At 34.0% G+C, this 26,761-nt stretch overlaps 1 protein-coding gene across 6 annotated transcripts in view; it reads right to left on the bottom strand.

Moving 5' to 3' along the window:
- Nucleotides 1–2,322: 2,322 nt before the first annotated feature.
- The window catches only part of G2E3 (G2/M-phase specific E3 ubiquitin protein ligase), a 63,900-nt gene continuing 39,461 nt past the window's right edge, over nucleotides 2,323–26,761 (bottom strand). For all 6 annotated transcript variants that reach the window (XM_019428049.2, XM_019428047.2, XM_053889318.1 and 3 more), the window contains 9 exons: nucleotides 24,904–25,010; nucleotides 24,098–24,214; nucleotides 20,846–20,970; nucleotides 20,608–20,740; nucleotides 17,414–17,721; nucleotides 14,576–14,757; nucleotides 10,721–10,893; nucleotides 6,040–6,230; nucleotides 2,323–4,916 (listed from right to left, as the gene is read on the bottom strand). In XM_019428049.2, coding sequence (XP_019283594.1) covers nucleotides 4,660–4,916; nucleotides 6,040–6,230; nucleotides 10,721–10,893; nucleotides 14,576–14,757; nucleotides 17,414–17,721; nucleotides 20,608–20,740; nucleotides 20,846–20,970; nucleotides 24,098–24,214; nucleotides 24,904–25,010 — 1,593 coding nt within the window. In that variant the 3' untranslated portion in view covers nucleotides 2,323–4,659. The remainder of the gene's footprint in view (nucleotides 4,917–6,039; nucleotides 6,231–10,720; nucleotides 10,894–14,575; nucleotides 14,758–17,413; nucleotides 17,722–20,607; nucleotides 20,741–20,845; nucleotides 20,971–24,097; nucleotides 24,215–24,903; nucleotides 25,011–26,761) is intronic.

Genomic DNA, 26,761 nt, shown 5'->3' with positions numbered 1-26,761 from the left:
CAATCTTATCTTTTAGGCAAAATGGTCTAGTTTTATGGTGTTTTGCGTACATGAACACAGGAGCTAGGAAGATTCAAAATAGCAAACTGAATATCCTCCTCCTTTGATTTTAGTAACTGCAAAAATCACATGTGGGGGAGGGTTGCTTGGTTAATGGACAGCTGATTTTTAATATACACTTGAAACTGCGTGATGACAAAACATATCCGATATTGATAACTAATTTTGGTTATTGTGTAATTTTTTGTCTTTATCAAGGTGTAATTGACAAATTCAAAAGATAAAGTTTACACTGTGATGATCTGATATAGTTATATATTGTGAAGGGTTCCCCCCATCTAGTTATCACATCCATTGCTTCACATATTTATCTTTGTTTTGGTGAGATTTAAAATCTACTCAGTAAATTTCAATTATACAATAATCAACTGTAGTCACCATGTTATATATTAGGTCTCAGACCTTATTCATCTTCTAGCTGAAAAGTTGTTACTGCATCAAATGACCTACATGTATAATCTTAAAAAAAAAAAAAAAAGTCAAATTCATGGGAAACAAAGAGTGGTTACCAGGGACAAGTGACTGGGGAAAATAGGAAGAGGTTGATCAAAGGTTATGAACCTACATTCTTTACCTTTAAGAACTGCATCCTCTAGTTTTCACAGCTAACTGGCATATTCACTAAAAACTTAACTGGAACATTTACTATTTTATTCAGTGTTATTTTGAAGGAATTGCCAGTGATCTAGATGTACTGTAATTGAACAGAAATAACAATCCCTACCCTAGGGGAAAGTTGTACTTCATTGTTTGTCTTCATGGAATGTAGAATATATAGACTTTCCCATCTTCCAGTACCTGAAAGCCCAATCTTGATTTGTGTACTTTTACTTTCAAACGCAAACCTGTTAACCATTTCAGTTCTGTCACAGACTTCTTCCCAGGACTCTGAGTCACAGTAATATAAAACATTAAAACAATGTTTAACAGTTCTATACAATATATACATATGGAATAATATAGTGTCCTGACTAAGGAATGCACTTAGGGTGGCAAAAACGTATAAAATATTATACTCCACAGAAGAATGATTACAGTAGACAAATATAAAATAGACCCTGTGAGGCTGAGATTGAGAAAGGAATTTGTTACCCATTTTTAAAATCAGAAAGAATCAAACTATGGCTTCAGAGTGTTAACCCCTTATTTACTGTAGCCTGGCTCTACCTATCCAGATTTTTGGCTTAAATAATTTATCCTGACAAAAAAACTATTATTTTACATTAGGGAATAGTTTTAAGTTTAACACAGAATGTCACAGAATGGCTTACTGAAGAGGTTCTCAGGTGTCAGTCAGAGGATTCAGGATCTCTCAAATGTGAAAAGGATCTTGGATCTAGTATTGTCAGAATCTTAACCTCAATAAATCCTAACAAGTTATTTAATTTAGCTCATATAAGCACTTCACATTTAGTAGCATGAACATATTTATTTAACAAACTTCATTGTAATTATCATGTTTTCTGGTTACATCTGAAGTCTTAAAAAAAAAAAAATGGAAAAATAGGCTGACACATCAACTATCACCTAGTATAATACCTGGCATATGTTGGGCAACTGGAAAAGATAAGAGTCAAAATGAGAACTTGAAAATTGGGTCTTTTCAAAACAATCCAAAATTTTCTAAACTACATACACATTCAAGTAATCCATTATTCAATGTGTTCTTATACTCTGTATTGCATTACTTAAAGCATAAAACTTTGTATTGCATTACTTACAGCATGAACAGTAGTTTAATAGCTTATTCTAAAACTAACAATGAAGCATGTGATAATCCCTATATAAAAAAGAATTACATTATCATAAATAGAATCTTGTTCTAATCATTTTCTTATAATGACTAAATACTAAAGGCAAAGTCATGGAGAAAACTTACCTATTATAATCTCCTTTACTTAGCATTCAGTATTGAGTATAAAAGTAACAATAGATTACATAAATTTAGGGAAAAAATTACTGAAAGTTTTAGCATAAAGTAGAAGCCAAAGTGAATTCTCTGGTTAGTAATCAAATGAAAGCTTTTTACTTGACCCAAACAATGGCTTATTCATAATATGGAAATTAAATATTACAAAGTATAAAATCATAACCCAGTTTGATGAAGTATTTTAAAGAAACTTTAACCTTAAATACTAAAACACTAAAGTGACTAAGTACAAGAATACAAAGAATTGTATAAAAGGTCTTCAGACGAAGTTCCCATAACAAAAGGCTTAAAAGATGTCTAAAAACAAAGAATTTAAAACTAACCAAAGACCATTAGCAGATGTGTAATAGGTGACTTTATGGTTTTCTTCAATATTGAGACCAATGGAAAACAAACTTGAAATATATGGCATTTTAACAACTCAAACAGTTAGGAAATACAAATACACATTGATAAGGTTTCATAGCATAATGACTTTAGAAATTCAATGTCAGTAAGAGTTGTGCACTGGCTATAACAATGAATAGAAAAAAGAAAAAGAACAATCACAATATTAACCATTTGACATAGTAACACTGCAGAAAATAAATATAGGATTCTCTACTATGCCTTAACTATACAGATTAACCTAAATATCAAATTAATGGAACATCCTTAAACCCAGAAGATGCTTTGCAATAAGTATGCTTCACTTTAAAATGTGAATATCCTAAATTATTATTTACATCATACCTTATCCCTAAGTCCCTGTCTACACATAACATAGTGAAATGAGGAACTGAAATACTGTTTCTAGTTATCGCCAACCAAGCATATTGCTTCCATACAAACCCTACCCTACCCAAAAACTGTGTGAAATTTCATCAGTTTTAATTACCACTTCAGGAGAAATTAAAACTACAAATGACCAGAAAATAGCTTTAATTAGGTTTTTTGGTTTATACTGGTTTTTAATTTCATAAAATCTAGGTAGGGTTGAGAAATATCCAATTTATCATCACATTTAGAATAAAAGCTATATGGAAAATTTGAAGTTTATATTAGGTATTCAAACTTTTATTAATCCTTTAATTACTTTTGATAATTTAACAATTCAAGACAAAGACATGCCTTGTGTCAAGTTCTTAAAAACTTCAAGTTGAAATGAAACTGTAATTTGCTGGATCTGTCAGTAAGTGTAACAAAGGAAATTGTATTAGGATTATGTTTTAGTTTTCCTTTGGTATTAAGAGATATGTTGTTTTCCTTTAAAAAGTATCAATAATTAAAGGATGTCTTGGGGAGAATATGATAATAGTTGATTATCTGCTATGTATATTTAAAAAATGTGATTAAAACCAACCTCTCATAAAGATTTACCTCTTATCCAATTTACCTTGGTGGAAAACCCATTTAATATTTGATAACAGATTAGGGACATAAGACTTTTCTACTTTCTTCTTTTGTAAGAACATACACATGGGGACGTGACCATGGGACTATGTATCTTCAAATTGTTATTATATGATTTTTTTGTTACTTTTAGGTGTTCTTTAATTTTTAGTAACATTAATAAAGTTTAAAAGGCAAGGAAAGGTAAAGAGTTTATAGTAAGATACAATGAAACACTATAGTTAATTCTGCATGATGACATCAGAGTGGGTTTTTCATTCTATTTGCATTTCTTTCTCATGTTTCTAGGTTGCTTTTATAATAACAATATCTTTCAAGAGCAAAGAAGATAACTGTATAACACAATGGTACCAGTTTACCTATCATACAACCATCTTGGTAATAAATAACTGTCAAATAGTCAAACCTACCACATGGCGATGCAGACATAACTGAGACACCAAAAATGATTCCGGATCAGACATAATGTGATTTAATACAACACGGGATACAGAGAGGGTAAAAAAATCCTATGATTAAAGACAAGGCTTTAAAGAAGACACTTTCTTAGGTATTTTCAACTATATTTTATCCACCTCAGAAGTGTTTTTAAGACCATACGGAATGTCCATAGATTTTAGAATATTTGTGCAATTCTGCTTTTCATATAATACTTCCCATTAGGCATAATCTAATTGCAGTGAAGGTCTGTTTTAATATAAATCAGTAATCTAAAAGCATTTTTAATCAATTTAGTGCCATCCTAGAAAAAAAAAAAACAAACAAAAAAAAACACTTATAACATGTTCCCTGGAATATATGCCTTTGATTTATATAACAGGATTTATCAATTAGCTTTTCTATTTAATGCTTTAAAATAAAATAAGAAATAATTTGAAAATTTTGTAAAACTAGAAAAAACATTGTGGCATCCTATAGCTAATACTAATTTGCAGAAATAGTGAATACAAGTTTTTTCCCCCATATATATATATATATCTATATATATATCATGCTATTATACTTGAAAAAAGTCTGTACAGCTATTTTAAAACTATTTATATTAAAGTTTATGAAGCATGTATTTTAAGAAAATAGAAAAATATCAACTTTGACTGGTATACTTTAACACAAAAAGTTTTTAGCTTAAATGGCCAAAACATCCCTTTATGTTCATATCATAAATTTTATTGGGCCAAGAAGCTGACAAGTTTGTTCAAAAATGATGATGGACAGATTTCTGAAACAAAAAAGTATCAATAGCAGCTTTTAAAGAAGGATGTCTTTGTTCAAAACATTTAATGTCCAATGTAGTGAGTACTTTCTTCCTTTTCTAGTCTTAGAGTGTTTTTTATGGCAAAATCCATATTTTCTTGAAATTCTTGATATGTATTGGTGATTGGAAGAGCTAAACAGTTATTACACTTGTTTCCAACAGGAAAATCCATATGAAGACACTCAATTGAAGGAGTGGGTTTAAATCCAGCAGGTGGAATGGAATTGCAACCAGTTGCAAAAGTAAGAATGTCTTCCATTGTTACTGCAGATTTACCATCTGAAAAGTTTACCAAAAAATAAATCCATGTTATATATATTGCTATCATCATAGACTCTTTCCCAACTAGACAGTGAATGAATATTTAAAGGCAGAGAATCTAACATCTATCTTAGACAAACTAAATCACCAGATCAAATATAATAAGAGGAAAACTGTACATCCAATAAATGTTTATTTGAACCTCAAAGTAGAACTCAGAAAATCATTTAGTAGAACTACTCATTATACATTCGAATGCCTTCCCTAATTTAAAATTATCATATAATTAAAGAGGTTCAGTGGGCATGATAATAAAAATAATTTTAAACCATTTCCGGATCATCCCTATTTAAGAAACTAGTTCATCAAATGCAGAGAGGAAAAATAAATGGTGTAAAACAACTAAACAGCCCACCTAAAAAGAATTTTAACTAAAATTTAAATCCTTCCTGCTCAATTTAAATGGAATGATTTTACATAGCTAATGCTCAATGATATTTACCATTTCCATAGCCCTAAGCAATGGATGAAGAATAATTTAATTTAACTTAACATTGCAAAAGATGAAATCGATGACTAGTTTTAGGATTACTCTATGCTGTGGCAATCCCCTATTTATTTATTTTTCAAGTTTTTATTTAAATAACAGTTAATTAACATACGGTGTAATATCAGTTTCAGGAGTAGAATTTAGTGATTCACCACTTACATACAGCACCCAATGCTCATCACAGCAAGTGCCCTCCTTAATGCCCATCACTCATTTAAACCATCCTGCTGCCCACCTCCCTTCCAGCAACTCTCAGTTTGTTCTCTATAATTGAGTCTTATGGTTTGCCTCCCTCTCTTATTTTTTCTCCTTTGCCTATGTTCATCTGTTTTGTTTCTTAAAATTACACATAAGAATGCCTTTCACCTCAAATTATCAAGAGGACAATATATTGCAAAATTTAACTTTACTCTGTAATCTTTCCTGATCACTTTTAACTCAGTCATATAAACTTGTCTTGAAATACATTCTGTAAATATGGAGTTAGATGAAAAGTCTTATTACCAAAAAGCAAAACTCAAAGAAATAAACTAATATACTATAACAAATTTTCTAAGACAATTAAAAAAAAAAAATAAAACATCCACATACCCTCAACAGCCTGTAAATAACTGTTCCAAAACCCCAAAGACTGTACATTGGATAATGTGCGGACTGTAAAAAGATCACTAAGGATTTCTGCAGAAAGATTCTCAGGTTTATGACAGAAGATGCTATAAAATGCTTCTGGGTAAGTCTGAATTTTCTCCAAAACACCAAGAGTTTTCAGACCCTGCTTAAAACTTAAGAGAAATAAACAATAAGCCAACATTTATACATGTGTTTGGTATTACAATTACAAATTAACATTTCTAGCTAATTTACTACCACATATACTTACATATGAGGAAAAATATATAATAATATAGATATACATGATATGATACTTTTAAATCAATAACAAACAGGTATACTAATATAAAATTAATATTTTATCTGCTCACATTATTTGAGTTTATAAACTAGTTATAAATTAAGCTAACAACTTTTTAAGAGGAAAAAAGCAGACATGTGAAGTATTTTACACTGCAAAGTTAGTTGGTAGAAGAATGAAGATGCCTGGAGAATGCAAAGAAAAATAGTAGTAATAAATCTTAGCCACATAAAAAAATTAAAATATGTACTGCTAAAAAGAAATTAAGAAGACAAAAAAAAGTGGGAATATGTTTGTTATATACATGACAGAAAACTAATTTCTCTAATATACAAAAAATTGAAGTCATTTTTCTGAGAGAACAATCTAATAGGAAATGAGCTAAATATGAATGGATAATTAACAAAATACAAGTAAACTTTTAAAAATGCACATTCTTACTAGTAAGGAAGAATGGAGGTTTATTTTTGCCTATTAGACTGACTGAGCCCTACCTGTGGCTCTAGATCCCCTACCCACCTTCTTAGGTACCTGCTACAGATTCATCTCCTTTTCTATTGGCTTTTCCTCCAGAGCACAGAAATGTGCTTATCTTTCCCATCTTTAAATAGAAAAAAAAAATTCTTTCAATCCCATCTGTTTTCCTTTCTAAGTAGATGGTCAAGTAGGAGACCACCCACTTGAAAGATTCATGTACATTCACTATCTTCATTTGCTTATTTCCTATTCACTTTTATTCCATTCCTGTCTGTATCTGAGGAAAAACTGCCCTAAGTTCATGAATGATCTCCTTCTACAGCATCAGTCTTCTGGTTTCTCTTATTTCTCTGGCCAGATCGTTTCAGGCTCTTACAAAGCATCGTCTTTCTTTATTTTGCCTTAAATGTTGCTGTTTCTCCCTCACTGATCTGTAACAAGGCCAATTTCTCTTCTCCCTTACCCTCTCCCATGGCTGTATTTAGCAGGTATACACTCACTCATCACTATAAAATCTATTACCTCCAGCCCAGAAATATACCCAACAGGCTAATTGTTACCATATATTCCAAGCAACCAAACAATTATCAAGTCCAAAAGAAAGTTAATTAGCTTGCTACCAGAATCTGAACCATAATTGACAGTATATGACTCCATTATCCCTCAAATTAGGATAGCTAAATCTAAAAGTCATCCTTAACTATTTCCTCTTCCATCCCTTATTACCTAGTCCTATGAATTTCCTTTTCTGAAATCCCTTTTATCTACTCATTTCTCTGTATACCCCTCTACCACCCTATTACAAACCACTTGCAGAGGAATTGTATCAGGCATGCAAATTCCCAAGTTTGTTTCCATGCTCTAGCTCTAGAGATGTGCCAGAAACAAACCCTAATACTGTCAGTCATCCTGACGTAGACTGAAAAGACGTAGACTTTTTCCTTTGGAAAAAAGGTCTAAATAAATATAATTAAAGATCTTGAGATCATCCAATCTAGATTACTTGGGCTGTCTAAATACAATGACAAGTGGATTATAAAGTGTCTCTTTATAAGAGACACAGAGAGGAAAAGGCCATGTGATAGAGATTCTAAACTACAAGTATTTTCTACTGCGGAGTGATCTCCAGAATATATTGCCAATTAAAAAAAAAAAAAAAGACCAGAAAAAAGAGTGGATGGTATGTTACTATTTATCTAATAAAAGAAATTAGTACACATTCACACCAATATTTATCTGCTATCATTAAAAAAAACCCCAAGTAGAGGTGCCTGGGTGGCTCAGTCGGTTAAGTGCCTAATTTCCCTCAGGTCGTATCTCATGACTCATGAGTTTGAGCCTCGCATCAGGCTCTGTGCTGACAGCTCAGAGCCTGAAGTCTGCTTCGGATACTCTCTCCCTCTCTCTCTCTCTGCCCCTCCCCCACTCAGTCTCTTTCTGTTTCTCAAAAATAAATAAACATTAAAAAAAATTTTTTTAAACCCATAAATAATAGAAAGATAAACAATGAAAATCACTAAAATGATTACTTCATCAGGGAATGAAAGGTGAATGTGATAAAGATGAAAGCTATACCCCCCTGAATACAACTGGTATCATAGAGCTGAGTTTTTTTTGTTTTTTTTTTTTTTGAGAAAGAGAGGGTGAGAATGGACACAAGTTGGGGAGGGGCAGACAAAGAAAAGTGGGGAAAGAGAGAATCCCAAGCAGAGTCTGTGCTGTCAGTGCAGAGCCCAATGCAGGGCTTGAATTCACAAACTGTGAGATGGTGACCTGAGCCAAAATCAAAAATCGGACACTTAACCGACTAAGCCACCCAGGTGCCCCTGAGTTCTTCCAATATACTTTCATTATAGATTAGACTTTGGAACCATGCAAATATTTGACATTATTTAAAAATAAAACAAAATTTTTAAAAATAACAAAAATAGAGGTGCCTGGGTGGCTCAATCCATTAAGCATCTGACTCTTGATGTGAGGTCACGATCTCACAGTGGTGAGATCAGCATCACGTTGGGCTCTGCACTGAGTATGGAATGGAGCCTGCTTGGGATTCTCTCCTTCCCCACTTTTCTCTCTCTGTCCCCCCCCCCCCCAACTTACGTCCATTCTCACCCTCTCTTTCTCAATGGAAATAAACATTAATAAAAATAATAAGTAGGGGCTCCTGGGTGGCTCAGTAGGTTGAGCATCTGACTTTGGCTCAGGTCATGATTTCATGGTTTGTGACTTCGAGCCTCACATAGGGCTGTGTGCTGACAGCTCAGAGCTTGGAGCCTACTTCGGATTCTGTGTCTCCTCCTCTCTCTGCCCCTCCCATGCTCATGCTCTGTCTCTCTCTCTCAATAATAAATAAATGTTAAAAAAAAAAAAAAAAAAGAAAGAAAGAAAAAAGAAGAAAAATAAGTAAAAATTATTAAAAATAAAAAATGAAAATAAAATGTATATTCAGTTAGTAGTATAAAAACAGAATATTCCAAATGTTTTTAAAATACAATAATTTACACAGCGCTAGAAAAATGTTAATCTGTTTTCAATACTAATATGGTATTGGTGATAATGTTGGTAATGTTATTTGAGACTGTTATTAATGAAATGTGGAATAAATCAAGTGAGTAATTATTTCATACTTTAATTCTCCTGTGTTGTTGACAACTAAGATTCTCAACATGGAGCAAAGAAAAAGTTAAAAATCTTGTAGTAGTGAATTTGAAGTTATCACTAAAAGCCAATATATTTTTTACCTTAAAAACCTGAAACCAAACCAAAACAGCCCTGTATTTCCTAGTTTGGCTCCACTGAAAAGGCCTAAAAACAGTGACTGATCTGGCAAAAATAAGCATTCCTAGCATCCAGATTGTGTTTTTCAAATACTATTCCCCTTTCAAAGAAACAAAGGTTCCTTAGTTCAAAATGCAAAACAGAACCTGAAAGACCTCATCATACCATACAGCAAGAAAGCTATCATAGATCATTAAGGTTAACATCAGAAGAACTCAAAAAAGAGGCGCCTGGATGGTGTAGTCAGTTGAGTGTCCGACTTCAACTCAGGTCATGATCTCATGGTTTCATGAGTTCAAGCCCCACATCGTGTCACTGCTGTCAGCTCCAAGCCTACTTTAGATCCTCTGTCCCTCTTTCTGCCCCTTTCCCGCTCATGCTTGCACTCTCTCTCTCAAAAATAAAGAGACATTAAAAAAAAAAAAAACTCAAAAGAAACAAAAGAAGATTTACAATGGCAAAATATGGAGACAATTAGAACTTAAGTGTAATGGTTTTGAACGCATCAAATGTATTTAAATCTATGGATTAACAAAGGTAAATGAACAAGACTGGCCACAGGCTGACTAGTAATTATTAGATTTGTGTGGTGATTACACGGTGTCCCAGTATGCTTACTTTCATATGTATTTTATATTATGAGAATAGAAAAAATGTGAGAACCATAAATTTCCAAACTTCTTTTAAGGGTGACTAGAACAAAAAGTTTGAAGACCGGTGTTCTAAGCTAACAAAGAGCAAAGCTCACACCTACCTTCTTAATCAAAGAATGCTTAGTACTTATTACCCAGCAGACAACAGGTGCTCAATAAATAGTTATTAAGTGAATGAGCAGAAGTCGAATAGTTGGCTTATATGCTAAGAAATTTAAAATATTTTTTATTTAGAAAAATAATTATAAGTTGAGACAATGATTACTTTTCCTACCCAAGTATGAGACATTTACACAAGTCCATATAAAAGGGTTAGAACAGTAACTATCCTTAAGACATTAGTTTTAAGGCACTATTTAAAATAGCTTAAATTTTTATCAAATGTATCTAACATTATAAGACAATCACTTTAAACATCTAATTTGAGAGAATCATATAAACAACTTACCTTTCAAAGGGTGCTTGGACTCTCTTAATTACATGGTAAACTAGTATATCTTTTGCCAACATGTATTTGTCACTTATTGATGTTATAAGTCTTAGACATCCAATAAGCTCAAGATAGTTATAGCATTCATTTACTATTGAGTTTAAGTCAGCCACAGTTGTTGCAGTATTTACCTATAATGAAGAAAATATACCCAGTTTACCCATTTACGTGTGAATGATATTTACATTCAAATGACACTTACTACTTTAAATTTAATTCTAGAGAACACCAGAGTGGAGTGAAAGTATATCAAGAATTATTTTTCTATAATAAATGTATGGCAATCCAGTTTAATAAAGTGTAAATTTCTGCCTTCAAGAAACATAAGAGTATAATGCCACTTTAATATAGAAATTTATTTACATCTGAGGCAACAATTGACACAGAACAGTTACATAGCATGAGAGAGGCAAATGAGATAACCTGAGATTTCATGAGAGTATCAGCTAAGACTTAAAAGAGGGATAGAATCAAAAGAATAGTTGAGGGAAAAACATAAAACAAAGAAATTCTTGACCATTTATATGCCAGACACTTCCATATAGGTTAGCTCTTTAACAAAATTACACAGGGAAAGAAAGATTAAATATAGGAAGCATTCAGGGTGCCTGAGTGGCTCAGTCAGTTAATCGTCTGGCTCTGGACTTTGGCTCAGGTCATGGTCTCATGGTTTGAGATGGAGCCCCGCATCAGGCTCCACACTGATGGTACAGGGGCTTGGTATTCTCTCTCTCTGCCCCTCCCTCGCTATAAACAAACTTAAAAAAAAAAAAAAATAGAAAGCAGTCAATAGTCTATTTGAATAGAAAACTTCCTTTTTATTTCTTCCTTCCAAAAGACTTTTTTTCAGAGATTTACATGATTTTCCTCATTCATTTCAGATCTCTGCTGAAATCCCAGAAGTTTTTCCTGACTACCCTCATCAAAATACTACCTTCACACTCAGAGACTAACAGTTGGGTAATATTACCTTATGCCCCCAAACCCAACCTGAGTTTTAGTTAGGCACACAGCCAAACTTTCCTTACAGCTCAATGTGGCTATATGTGATTAAGAGCTGTCTAATGGAATGTGAGTGTCAAACTTCTCTGAACTCTACTTCTATTTCCTCCTTTAAGAACAACCTTCATGTAGATGAAGACGATGTCATGATTACACAAGAGATGAGGGAATCCAATTCCCTAGATGACTTGGTGTATCATAACTATACTGCTAAAATAGAAGCCCTCTGAAAGGTCAGAGACCATTTTACACTTTGTGAACCATAGGGCGTCTATTGCAACTACTCAATTCTGCCACTATAGTGTGAAAGTTGTCACAGACACAAAACAAATGGGAAATGGGTAGGGTTGTGTTCCAATAAAATTTTTATTTATAACAAAAGAGGCAGCAGGCCAGACTTGGCCTACAGCCATAATTTGTCAGACTCTACACTAAAATCTAGATAACAAGTTTTGGAGATATGAGTATCTGTTGGGGTCTCTGTTAGGGAAGCTAAGACTAAGCTCCAACTTATTATACCCCAAACATTATCTCCTCTCTTATTCTGTTTTACTTATTTTTTTAAATGTTTGTTTATTTTTGAGACAGAGAGAGAGAGAGAGAGAGAAAGAAACAGAATATGAGTGGGAGAGGGGCAGAGAGAGGAAGAGACACAGAATCTGAAGCAGGTTCCTGGCTCTGAGCTGTCAGCACAGAGCCCAATGTGGGGCTTGAACTCACAAACTGTGAGATTGTGACCTGAGCCGAAGTCAGATGCTTAACTGACCGAGACACCCAGGTGCCCCCTGTTTTACTTATTTTTATAATACATTTTACTACATGACAGTATATTTATTTATCTTCTGTCCTCCCTCTAAAATGTAAATTTCAAGGAAGCAGGGACTTTGGTTCACTACCCTATCTTCAGTGATGAACCAGTACAGGGTACCTAGTTACTTGTTAACTAAATGAATGAACAAACATGGATAGAAGCACAGAAATAGGAGTAGATAAAGCCATGAGGAGGGCTGGAAGTCTTAAATGCCCTAATGAAGAGCCTAACTTTGTTCAATAGGTACTGAGAAGTCACTGAAGATTCCTGAGGAAGAAAGCAATGTGGTCATAACTACCTTTCAAAGAATCATCCTGAATAAGAGTATTAGAATAATATCCTAATTATTTAAGCCTAGACATAATTTGAGTTTGGTACAGTAAGTGCATTTGAAATAAGAAGGAAGGGCTGAAGATAAGCCACTTTTAGAGACAGATGACTTGACACACACTGATAAATAGAATACGGAGGAATGAAAATGACCCATTCTCCAGAAAGGCATGGAAATAAGAAATCTCTTGAAAACAAAAATCAGGCAAAAAAACCCCACAAATTCTGGGGAAAAAATAGTTCTGTCTTAAATATATTTGGCTTAGTGTGTCAGCAAGATTCAGATCCTATTTGATATAAAAGTCTAGGGGCTCAACAACACAAGTCTGGGAATCATTTAGAAGGTTATGGGCGAGGAGAAGGTTTCCAAATAGTACAGAGTGAGGACTGTTAAGACAAACCTAAAAACTATGCCAAGTTTCAGGAGTAGGAAGAAGTAAATATTAAAAAAAAAAAAAACAAAAAACAAAAAACAAAAAACCCACAAAAACAAAAAAACAAAAAACTGTAGAGATGAATTCCAAGACAGTAGTGATTACAAAAGGAGATGAGGAAAGAAAGGCCTTTGCATATGGTGATTTAGATCCCTGGAGATCAGCTACAAACTAGGGAACTTGGGATAATGGTGGTGGGAACAGAAGCCTGACTATAAGAAGAAATGAATATGAAAGAGAAAGCTGAAACAATGAAGTTATAATAAAGTACATGTTTTAGTAAAGAGGAAAAAAGGAAAAATGAGTTGAAGAGTTAAAGGGTTAATTTAAACTACCATTTTAGGATGAAGTGTTTTGGGCCAAATAAAAAAGACAGACTTCCATCGTTCTTACTTTGTAGTTTTAAAACTGAGGCTTAACAAGATTAACTGATATGCCCAAGGTTACACAGTTTATAGCACTTATTTTAAATTAAAATCTGACTTCTGAGCATGTGCTTTTAAACATTAAACTATACTACCTATCAATTGAGACAACAGAGTAGGCTTAAACAGGAAGGAGGTTAAAGGAAAAAAAGTTGAATGGATTTCAGTGTCTCCATTAGTTTCCAAATCAGTAACACGTATGTAGACAGGGATACTTATAGGGCATTATGATAGTTAAATTTTGTTTGTAAGGTCATATGTAGTACAGGGCTCAAAAAATCGTAACTATTTTTAGGTGGAAACACTGAGTCTCCCCACTGTTTCCATAAAGAAGAAATTCAGCCTTGTCCTTCTCTCCACCTAGCACTCTTACCTCCCTGTAGGAGTTAGAGTAAGTTTTTTGACTGATAAGCCAAGTCCTTGCTCTCTTCATATCCATGTGCCTATAGGAAAGTACACTTTCATCTGCTCTCTAGCAGGCAACAAGGAGCCTGCCTTATGTTGTTTCTAGCAGGGTAGATAAATCCATCTAATTCTGAGGAGTGTTAACAAGCCATTTTGACCAAAGACCAAAGTCACATTATCCAATTGGTTGTATCAACATTAAGCCTGGCCCTTTGATCTCTAGTTGTCTGACCTTACTTAACATCTATCTCTTAATTGGTTGTGAACTCTGCTGGTAAACAGAACTACTGATGTTACACCTTAACTACCACAAAAAGAGAAGTATTATTCTATCATAGGTCCATCATTTATATTCAAATATAACTAGAATATAGTCTTTATTTTAATAAACAAGTACATTTCTTACCCTGATTATCATTTGTGCCACGTCAAAGTCTGAAACATCGTCTAAAATTGGTTGGGTATTTTCTGGTCCATAAACAAGGCAGTTAAACAAGGTTTTAGAAAAGAAACCAGGTGAAGGACCACCATGAACCAAGGAAATGGCAAGGATTTTGCCAGCTTCATAGTAAAGATTCTCTTTCAGAGCTGTAAATACAGATAAAAATACATCAAATATAATTATTTTATTATTATAAGATAACCATCATATGTGATGAATACACATACAGTAAAATTAAATACCCCAAAACTTAGACTTAAATAAATGTAAAATAACTTAATTCACAGAAATTAGAATCATGTATAAAATATAGATCTCACCTAAATATATTTTTCTGAATAGAAAATGACCCATAATAGAAAAATGTAAATACAGAAAATCTTTTAATACAAAAATCACCTATAATCCTATCACCAGAATAACCAGTGTGCACATTTTGATGTAAATTTCTCATATGTATATTACTATATACACAAATAGTTTGACTTCTGCATTTTTTCACTTATTATATTGTAAACTTTTTCTGTTATTCAAAATTATTCAAATTTACAGTTAATAAATGTATTAAGACTAATTTACAAATGTGCTACAATGTAAACCATCTTATAATGGCTATGTTAGCTAAGTTACATTTTCAATTATATGAGACACAATATTAACACCTATTTCCATATTCTTGTTTATATATCTTTGGTTACTTGATTACTATAAATTCCTACATATGCTAGTAGTTCAAAAGACGTAAACATTTTTAAGGTTGTTGATACATAGCGCTAAATTATCTTCCAAATGGCACAAATTTACTCCCAACAGTATATGCTATCTTACCATGTAATCACAGATTTCAATATTTTTAAAATTATCATTTAAAATGTTTTAGCTAAGTGAAGTAAGTCAGAAAAAGACTAATATCCTATGATTTCACTCATATGTGGAATTTAAGAAACAAAACAAACCAGCGAAGGGAAAAATATGACAGAGAGAGATACACACACAAATCAAGAAACAGACTCTTAAGAATAGAGAACAAACAGATGATTACCAGAGGGGACAGAGGTGGGGGGATGTGTTAAATAGGTAATGGGGACTAAGGAGTGCACTTGTCATGATGAGCAGAGGGTGATATATGAAGTGTCAAGTTACTATATGGTACACCTGAAAGTAATATAACACTGTATGTTAGCTACCTTAAATTAAAATAAAAACTTAAAAATAAATAAAATGTTTTAGGTACTTTGATAAATCAAAAAGATATCATGTAAATTTTCCTTAAAATTGTTCTGAGCAAATTATTAATAAGTAACATTATCAATACATGAACTAAATGAAATCTCCTCAACAATAATAACTTTATATGCAATGTATTAGCAGTCACATTTTACAGTTGAACACCCTGAGTTCCAGAGAGGGCTACATAATTAACCTAAGGATGTAAAACTACTGAAGCAGATGTGTACGAAACTGAATTCAGATTTTGTGAATTCATGCACTCATTCACTGCACCAAAACTATCTTGAGTTAACACTGCTGATTATTTGGAGTGTGTTTTGTTGTTGTTTTTTGTTTTGTTTTGTTTTCTTTAAAAATTTTTTTTTTTTAACGTTTATTTATTTTTGAGACAGAGAGAGACAGAGCATGAATGGGGGAGGGTCAGAGAGAGACGGAGACACAGAATCCGAAACAGGCTCCAGGCTCTGAGTTGTCAGCACAAAGCCCGACGCGGGGCTCGAACTCATGGACTGCGAGATCATGACCCGAGCCGAAGTCGGACACCCAACCGACTGAGCCACCCAGGCGCCCCTGTTTTTTGTTTTTTAAAAGGAGTTTAGAATTAAACTCAGTGTAGTGCATATAATACAAATAAATCTTGATAGTTCTCAATTATTTTAATGATTCAGGCAAAAGTGAGGAAGTTCTATGACATACATAGAAGGAAATTCAAATGGAATAAAATGAGACTTCTTTCAAATTTCCTATTACAGCAAAAGTGGTATAAAAGCTCCTAAAGAGTGCTAGAATTAACCATGCTTTTTTTTTTAATTAAAAAAGGTTTTTTAACCATCTTCTGAGATGCATGTTTTAATTCCTTACCAGATAAGTATCATATACATAATTTCACACAAAAAATTCTTGAAAGCAAAAGTACATTAAAAAATCCATTACAGGGGTGCCTGGGTGGCTCAGTCGGTTAAGTGTCCGACTTCGGCTCAGGTCATGATCTCACAGTTCGTGAGTTTGAGCCCCGCATCGAGCTCTGTGCTGACAGCTCAGAGCCTGGAGCCTGCTTCAGATTCTGTGTATCCTTCTCTCTCTGTTCCTCCCCTGCTCTGTCTCTGTCTCTCTCAAAAATAAAGATTAAAAAAATTAAAAAAAAATCCATTACATATGGACCAGAATAGTATCTGATAAAAATCCTAGGTTGTAAAGAAACATCCTATCAGCAAACTCCAAATATGTGAACAAGAAGGGCTCAAATAATCATCCATTCCATTTGGCTACATTATTCAAATGAAATTACAATGAATATAAAGTACATTTTTAAGAAGCTACACTTAATTATGAATTCACTCCAAGGAGGATATTTGTTATAAAGAAATTAAGCATATTCTTAAAAAACGTTTCACTATAAAATTTACTTGTAAAAGTATCACTCCCCCTTCTCTTTTCTGTGATTCAATCGGTATTTTATGAACAAAGTGAACTATACATTTCGACCACAGGACTGAATAGTAATTCTAACCAACTATTTCCTTCTTTATACATGGTATCTTCAGTAGGTACAATAATAAATAAAACAATTACCTTGAGAATTTAGAGACAAGTTCTTAGACAAGGACCCTTCAAATATTGGTGAATTCTCAAGATGCTGCATTAAGAGACTTAGGAATTCTTGCTTTGATCCAGGATGTTCTCTTCCAAAATTATCATTTTCATTAACATATGCTACTTCAATTGTGTATGAAGGATTAAAGTTTTGATTTCTGAATCCATCTAAGGCACTATTCCAGATATTGGCTTTATTAATCCATAATCTTTTAGCTTTTTTTTTAATTTGAAATCCTAATTCCATTATTATTGTTGATATATCTCTTCTAAATTTGCTGCCTTGCCTATAAAACATGAATTTAAACATAAAAGTTAAGTACTCTAAAGTACTTCATGTGACACAGCAGTTATATAGCCAATAAAAAAATAGAAAATTACATTAAAAGGAAGTTCTTCACCAACTCCCACCCAAAAGCACACAATAGGTCCCCTATTATTTGATTTGATTCTAAATTCTTGACTTCTTCCCAATTTCCTACCAAATTAAAATGTAATGTCATAAATGATTTATGAGAACGTTGATAGATCTTTATATCAAATTTGATCATTTTAGTAGATTCAGATATAAGAGTCAGAAGCTCAGAATCTCACCATCTTGGCCAATGGCTATAATAAACAGTTGCTTAAGTGTATTTCAAGTTCACGAGATCCTTTAAAAATAGAACAAATATAATCTTTGCTTACTCTATGAGAAAACCACAGTTGTAAGAGATTACACAATGTATTTTTAATCATAGAGTTAGTTAACAGCAGAGCTAATATTATAAACACAATTCACAACCCTTTAAATTGTACTTTTTAGTATAGGCCAGTAATTCTCAGAGTGTGGTTCCAAACCAACGGCAGCAACATCATCTGGAAACTTATTAGAAATGCAAATTCTTTTTTTTTTCTTTCAAGAAGATTTTATTTTAAGTTATCTTGACACCCAATGTGGGGCTCAAACCCACAATCCTGAAATCAAAAGTTGCATACTCCACTGACTGAGCCAGCCAGGTGCCCCAGAGATGCAAATTCTTGAGCCACACAACAGGTAAACAGAACCAGAACCTCTGAGCGTGAGGCCTAGCAATCTGTGTCTTGATAAGACCTCCAGGCAATTGTATGGACTGACTCAATTGTCCCCGCCTCAATTTCTCCATCTGTACGTGGAATTAATGTACTCAAAATAATTCTGTTTGGAGCAATGCCCATGGATCATCTTTCTACATCAAGTATAATTTTTTCTCATCCTAAAACATTATAATGCGCCAATGTGGGTCAGCCTTTGCTTTTTTTCTTCACACAACCCTCTCACTATTCATTAACCCAAGTTGCAGGAAAACCAGTCTTTTGGAAATTAAGACTATCCTTCAGAAGTATGCCTTCATGTAGCAGGTTGATTTCTTGCTCCTGCCTGGAATGGAAATGCCAATGCTATTCTTTTAGAATATGATGTTAAAGCATGGAACAAGGAATCAAACTTCCCTGGTATAACATCTTTGGAAACCTACATATTAAAATTTTTAAAACTAAGGTGAACATCTTTTTTGATACTAAAAGTAATATAAAAACATTTTTAACAGATTTTCAGTTAACACAAGTGGTATCTTACAACAGCAATTCTTTACTTTTTGAAATAACTTCATATTCAAACACTTTTGGAATATTCCATATTCCATTTCTATCCATAAATCTAGTTATCAAATATTTTCACAGAAATTCTTTACTTTCTCAGTTTAAACTCGATACTATTGTTAACAAAAAATATTTCAACATGTTTAGCTACTATAATGTTACTTGTCTGTTTTTTTTCATAAGCTCCTTTGTAAAGTTATATATACTTAAAAATCTTAACTTCGGCTGAATAAATACCTGACACAGAATAAGGTTGTAATTCTAGTCTTATTTAAATGTTTATGAATGATTTTAAAGTTACTTATTTTGCTTTTATGAAAATATTTAAGCATCGCTGAGCGCGGTGGTGCGCGCCTGTAGTCCCAGCCATTAGGGAGGCTGAGCCAGGAGGATAGCTTGAGCACAGGAGTTCTGGGCTGCAGTGCGTTATGCCAATCGGGTGTCTGCGCTAAGTTCGGCATCAATATGGTGACCTCCTGGGAGCCGGGGACCACCAGGTTGCCTAAAGGAAGGGGTGAACCGGACCAGGTAGGAAAATATTTAGGCATTAATACAATACAATAATACTTTTAAGTATGTCTTAAACTTTCTAAAGAGGTGACATTTAGACCTCTGACATTGACAGCAAATATATTAAGCAAATGATTATAAAGTAAAAAAATAGTATCTATATTAAATGATTCCTTCCTTTTAATAAAGTAACACGGTATACTTGATATTTTAAACTACCTTTAAAATGATCTATAATATGTATTTTACATCATGATTTAGTACACAATAAATTTCATACACATTCTTTCTATGTGCAGTGCAATCTGGTATTTTACATTCTATTTTAGCCTGTTTTTCTTTTTTTCATGTCGGTTACACTGACTTCATGATGATATGTTGGTCCTATAGTTTAAAAAACACTCTTCCAGGGGCACCTGGGTAGCTTAGTTGGTTAAGCTCCTGATTTTGGCTGAGGTCATGATCTCATGTTTTGTGAGTTCAAGCCCCACATCAGGCTGTGCACTGACAGCCTGGAGCCTGCTTGGGATTCTCTCTCTCCCTTGCTCTCTGCCACTCCCCTGCTCTCTCTCTCTCAAAATAAATAAACATTACAACAAAAATAAAAACGAAACAAAAAAAGCCTTTCAGGGATGCTTGGTGGCTAAGCTGGTCAAGTGTCCGACTGTGGCTCAGGTCATGATCTCTCTCTGCTGTCAGCACGGAGCCCGCTTTGGATACTTTGTCCCCCTTCCTCTCTGCCCCTCACCTGCTCACAGTCTCTCACTCAAAAATAAACATTAAAAAAAAAGGAAAGGAAAAGAAAAAGAAAAAACACACTCTTCCAGAATACTAAGATCAGCTAATATGCTAAGTGTATAAAGCTACTTCCTATTGTAATTTTTTTCAAAATAGAGTTTTATAGGGATTGCCTGGCTGGCTCAGTTGTTAGTGCAAGTGACTCTTGATCTTGGGGTCATGAGTTCAAGCTGCACATTGGGTATAGAGCTTACTTTAAAAAAAAAAAAAAAAGTTTATATTTTTCTCCAATTCAAAATACATACCTCAGAAGATCTTTATGCTGGGCTCCAGGTGACTGTCTGGGTAATTTAGGTGATGATTCTTCCAACAAACAATCAGTTATTCCCACATTATTAGTGTTGGGTAATGTATGCTTTTTGGCTTTTTGGAAATCCTCTGCAGATTTAAAACCCTATGTTAGCATTATAGAAATATAGGAAGAAACTTTTCAATAATATACATTTGAAAAAAAAATCTTTATTCAAAATTGCAAAATATTACCTGAATTGTAGAGAATACCTCTACATTCCAAACACTCCCAATTTTGCTCCCATGATCGTAATGAGGAACAAGCTAAATGTGTTCCGCTAGAACCACAACACTGACAGCGCTTTATTTCCCATTTGCTGAGGATATAAAGAGAAGCAGATGTTTACATTTTGGTATTAACTTGGTCTAATTCCAACCACTAGCACTACCATAGGCCAGCACATATAACCACATATAACCAGCTCTTCTACAAAAGGAGGAAAAATAGATTATCTGCTTTGATACTATATTACTTTTTCTTCAAGTATTTTTTCCTATTTCATTTATTATGTTTATAACCTCCTCCTCTAAATATTCGCTAATTTAAAAGACCTAAACTAAATATCAACATGTACATGCACATACACAAAAATATAAACACTAGAAAGAATATGATTAAGAAAGAAAAATTTCTTTTACATTTGGAAATTACTACAGCCAAAGGGAGATTGCTATGTGAATGTGTCCAACATGGAAGAAGCATTCAGTAAATATATTATTTACCTAAAATATCTTTCCAATTCAATGTGAGGAATTACTTCCTACAAAAGATTGTTCAGACACCGATACTGGGCAGCTCAACAGGATCCAGATCTTACTATCTTGCCCATATTCATATTCTCTTATTTGTTCCCCTCCACCCCCACCCCCACCCCCACCCCCATGTTTCCCACTAGGCTGTGTGGTATGTGTGTTTTCTGTATAGGTGTGGGTATGGGTTGTGGTGTGGTGCCTACTTTTCGTTTGATTATGAGTAGACCCTCAATGAATCAAAATGGATATACATTCCGAGTGCATGGATGTGTAGGTGATGAGAGAGGCAACTGGAAACCCTCCTGTCCAGTAGGTATAGGTGAATCTCTCTCTGTGTGGATATGGGATATGGGTCTACAGCTGTGTGTCTCCCCAGCTTCCCCCGATAGTTCTGCCAAATGATGATGAAGAGAAAGAAGAGCACAGCGCTTAATATACACTAGGACCAGTTCTCACTCTTATACGAAAAGTTTAATCCTTGTAATTTTAAAACGTAGGGAAAACCACTGTTACCCTTCATTTTAAAGAAGCGGAAACCATAGCATAGACGGGTAAATAACTTGCCCAATTAAATTTACACTGCTAGTAAGTCTCAGTGAGGCTTCCAACCTAGTTTACCCGGCTTCATTCAGGCCCATGCTCCTAACCACTACACCATGGTGCCTTTCAGCAAAACTGCTTTTCTATCACTAGGATGAGGGAGTGAGATTACTAGAAAAAGCATTCAAATGGCAGGTATTGTGCCCCAGGAGAAATGAGAAGGGATAGCAATCTCGAATAACTGCTAGAAAGAAAACGGAGCTTGGTAACTACTGACTGGGTGAATAAATTTAGAAAATATCAGCATTAATGAATGTATTTGCTTCTTAGAAATCTAAAGTGCTGGGGCGTCTGGGTGGCTTGACTGGTTAAGCGTCTGACTCTTGATTTCAGCTCAGGTCATGATCTCACCATTCATGGGTTTGAGCCTTACATCAGGCTCTACACTAACAGTGTGGGGCCTACTTGGGATTCCACTCGTGCTTGCCCCCGAACCTGCCCTCAAAGAATAAATAAATAAATAAGCTTAAAAAAAAAAGAAATCTAAAATACCTTATTGTTTACAAAGCACATCTATATACATCATCTTATCTGTGTGTCAGCACAACTCTTCAGAGGGGGATTATTGGTGTTTACAAATGAATAATCAGGATCACCAGTCACATAAGAATATACAACACTTGCCATCTTTGATAAGATCTCTGCCCTTAAAGAATTTTTAGTCTAATGAAAAAAACAAACTTGAATAATGTCAATCATATTGTAACATGCACACAAAAGAAAAAAACCCAGCCCAGAATGGGAAATCAGGAGTGGTAAGAGCTGCTTAGGGAAATTTTTCAAAGCTGGCAAGACATCAGCTGAGTCTTTGCAAATAAGAGGTATCTTACCCAGCCAAATCACTTTCCATGAGAAACAAGGCTCCTAATATTCTGCTTTGCACTTTAAGTTTCAGCTTGCCATGTTAAGATTGCATAACAGGGATTAAAAATTTATTGAAATATCCTCCATAAATTTCAACAAAACTAGATTGGTTACTGTTTATTCTACATCTTAAAAAATGAAGATACTCTTGATTTCTAGTATCCAACACAGTATAGTGTACACAGAGGGCACATAATGATTATTGATTCAGATTAGAGCCAATATCCACTGACAGTACTTAAGAATAATCAATAAATTTCAAATGCAAAACCCTTTTTATAGTGATCCAAAAGAATACTGCTAGATTATTTTAGTTAAATTAAGCTATGGAATAGTGCCATCCAAAAGAAACACAATGCGAGTCATTTAATTTAAACTTTCCTAGTACATGATTGAAAAAGGTAAAAGAAACAGACGAAACGAATTTCAACATTTCCAAAATATGATTTTGCTTGACATGTAATCAATATAAAAACAAATATAAAAAATTATATTAACAAGATACTTTAAAACTTATTAACAAGATAAAACTTATTAACAAGATACTTTAAGTTATTTTTGTCTTACTGTTATGGGCTGAATTGTGTCCCCTCCAAATTCATAAGTTGGAGTCCCCAAACCTAGTACACCTCACTATGTATCTGTATTTGAAGATAGGGCCTTTAAAGACATAATTAAGATAAAATGAGGTCATATAGATGGGCCCCAATTTAATATGACTGGTGTTCTTACAGGAAAAGAACATTAGGAAACAGGCAGAGGGACAATCATGCGAAGACAAAGTTAGAAGGGAACCATGTGCATGACAAGCAGAGAGGCTTCAGCAGAAATAAAACCTGCCGGTACCTCTATCTGGAACTTCTAATCTCTAGGATGGTAAGAAAATAAATTTCTGTTGTTAAGGCAGGCTTAGCAAATGAAGACACTTAAAACACATCTCAATTTGGAGTAGGCACATTTCAAGTGTTCAACAGTCAATGTGGCTAGTAGCTACCATATAGGACAGTGTAGCTTTAGAAAATGAAGGCTCAGTAAATACACCACAGAAATAAGTTACAACTATGCGGACAACAATAATTTCTCTGTAAAAGTGCATTTAATAAATATACCTGCAAGTTAAAACTTCAAACATTCTAAGAGCCAAACTACATTTCACAAACTAGAAAACTACTTCCTCAACCGACGGTTTAAATAAGGACACTAAATACATGGGACTTCCCAACATACCTATCAGGTGCATTATAGTCTCGCCCTTCTTTGCAACGACATCTCCGGACATCACAATGCTCATAGTGCTGCAGAAGTTCTTGATAAGCATTTTCCTCTAATTCCCAAGATGCATCTCTGTAAATGAAGAAAGATATAAAATACACTTTGAACTAAAATTTTACATAAAAGGATTGGTAATGAATATAAAAAAAACTTTTCACATACTTGGGAATAAGGATAAAACTTTTGTTTTTTAGGATTAATCATTCTCTTCAAGATATATATCTATCAGTGTCATTTTATCCTACAGTTAATTATTCTTACAGTGAATTTTCAAATGTTAAATGAAAAATTAGAAATTTTCTAAAATTTACATTTTTCCTAATATTTCACTTCTAATTTTTAAACGTCAAGTTTAGTGCCATTATTTCTGGATTCCTCCTCTTTAAGTATTAAGAAAATCCTTCTTATACACTTTAAACCACATCCTGATTCTCTTAGATAATTTATACATACCATTGTGAAGTCTGTTACTTGGGTATAAGTCAACCAATTAATATTGTACACACTGAGGTATTTATTAAGAGACTGTAAGTCAATTAATGAGACATTTAAGTCACAGCCCCTGCCCTCAAGAACTAGCAATCTGGGAAGAAGGAGGCAGTTTTTTTTTTGGGGGGGGGGGGCAGCTTTACATTTCCCCATTTAAGATAGCTGCTTATTTATAATTTTAATCATTCATACATGATTATTTTGATTATTTCCACTGTTATTAAATACTACATTTAAATTATCTTTTTTGTCAAAGGCTAAATGGTACTCACTTTTCAGGAATATGAATTCCCATTCTCAACATCTCTTTCTGAAATATATCACTATTATTGCATATTGTGCATCTAAAGAAAAACACTCCTGCATTTATTGCTTGAACCTGTAATAGAAAACAGAAATCCATTGTTAACAATTTAATAAGGTATCAGGTTATAAATTATAACAGCTAACAGAACATGTGCTATTTTTTACTTAATATATTATGAAAACAAATTTTCTATGCTAGTTCTCAAGCTTTGATAAATGAAGTTATTCTATTGCTAAAATTTTGAAATTTTTCCCCCAATGATCAAAAATAATTGTTAATGAATCGGCTATTCTTAGCTTTACATCTATCACTCACATATTTTTCTCAACCTTTGTTATTTTTTCTTTCTTAGGTCATTTTCTTTTTTTACTGTTTACTTATATGAGAGAGAGAGCAAGGAGAGGGGGAGAGAGGGAGGGAGGGAGAGAGAAAGAGAGAGAGGAGAGGGAGGGGGGAGAGGGAGGGGGAGAGGGAGAGGGAGAGGGAGAGGGAGAGGGAGAGGGAGAGGGAGAGAATGAATCCCAAGCAGGCTCCATGCTGTCAGCACAAAACTCAACATGGGACCCAAACCCACTATCATGAGGCCAAGACCTGAACCGAAATCAAGAGTCAGACACTCAACTGACTGAGCCACCCAGGTGCCCCTAATGTCATTATTGTCCTCAAATATTGTGTTATCCATCACTCTCTGTGAATAAAACAGTAAAAATATTGACTTACTTCATCTGGAAGGGTGTTTAAATAAGTATTACTATAAATCATTCTTGGTTCTGTTTTTAGCTCAATCTCGAAGTTACTTTTTTCCTAAGAGGGGAGAATTATAAAACCTATTCTCACTTTCAGCACATAGAAATAGAGCCCTCAGGCAGAGAGTACAAGGAAACAGAAAACTATAAACCTATTAGAAAGAGTAGCCAATCTCTATTAAAAAAAACTAGCAGCACATATTCATTTAATAACTATCTACCCCTCATTGTGTAGGTGCTGAACACTATGCTATGTACCAAAAATAGAAACATAAAATAACTTAGATCCTATATCAAGGAATTTTTGTGAGGTACAATTATAATCTGTAAAAGAGTGTGTCTTTAAGTATATACATGGAAGAGAGAGGAAGAAGTACCTAAGTCTATGTAAGAGCCTGACAAAAATGTCACAGGAATTGCGAGGTCAAAGCAAAATTTGGAAGAGGAAACAAAGGTTTACCAGGAAAATAGGACAAAAGACATTATAAGGAAATGGAATTGCACATATCAAGTTTCCATGGCAAGAGAGAGCACAATGTGATCAGGGAACTAATTAATAATATACTTCGGGATTACATGCTGGCAATACTGAACTCAGTAATGAGGTTAGACAGGTAAATCAAAGCCAGTAATGTATGTGAAAAACTGGTAAGGAATAAAGCATGCAGGAGAAAAGGACAGTTAGTAGGCTCCTTCGAAAGTCTAGCTTAAAAAAAAAGTGTCTAAAGTTGTATCACAGAGGGTTAAGGCAGAGGCTAGCAACAAATAAAGATACACAAAAATATCTACCAGGTTGAGCTGACAGATGGGGAATTTATGAATGATAATGAAAACAAATTATACTTGAGGTTCAAAAAACATTAGTAGTGAGGCACCTAACTGCTATGTCAGAAGAGTGAGCAACTGTTGGTCTCAGGCTCATGGGTTCAAGTCCCACATTTGGTGTAGAAATTACTTAAATAAATAAAATATAAACAAAAGCTCAGGTCATGATCTCAAGGTTCTAGAGATAGACACATGGAGCCCCAATGGTCAGGTTCCGTGATGACAGCTGGAGCCTGCTTGGGATTTTCCCCC

The sequence above is a fragment of the Panthera pardus genome, unplaced genomic scaffold (genome assembly GCF_024362965.1).
Source record: "Panthera pardus isolate Hobbes unplaced genomic scaffold, ASM2436296v1 HiC_scaffold_24, whole genome shotgun sequence".
Classification (NCBI taxonomy): Eukaryota; Metazoa; Chordata; class Mammalia; order Carnivora; family Felidae; genus Panthera; species Panthera pardus.
The sequence above is the reverse complement of the archived record's forward strand: the minus strand, read 5'-3'. Positions and strand labels throughout refer to the sequence as shown.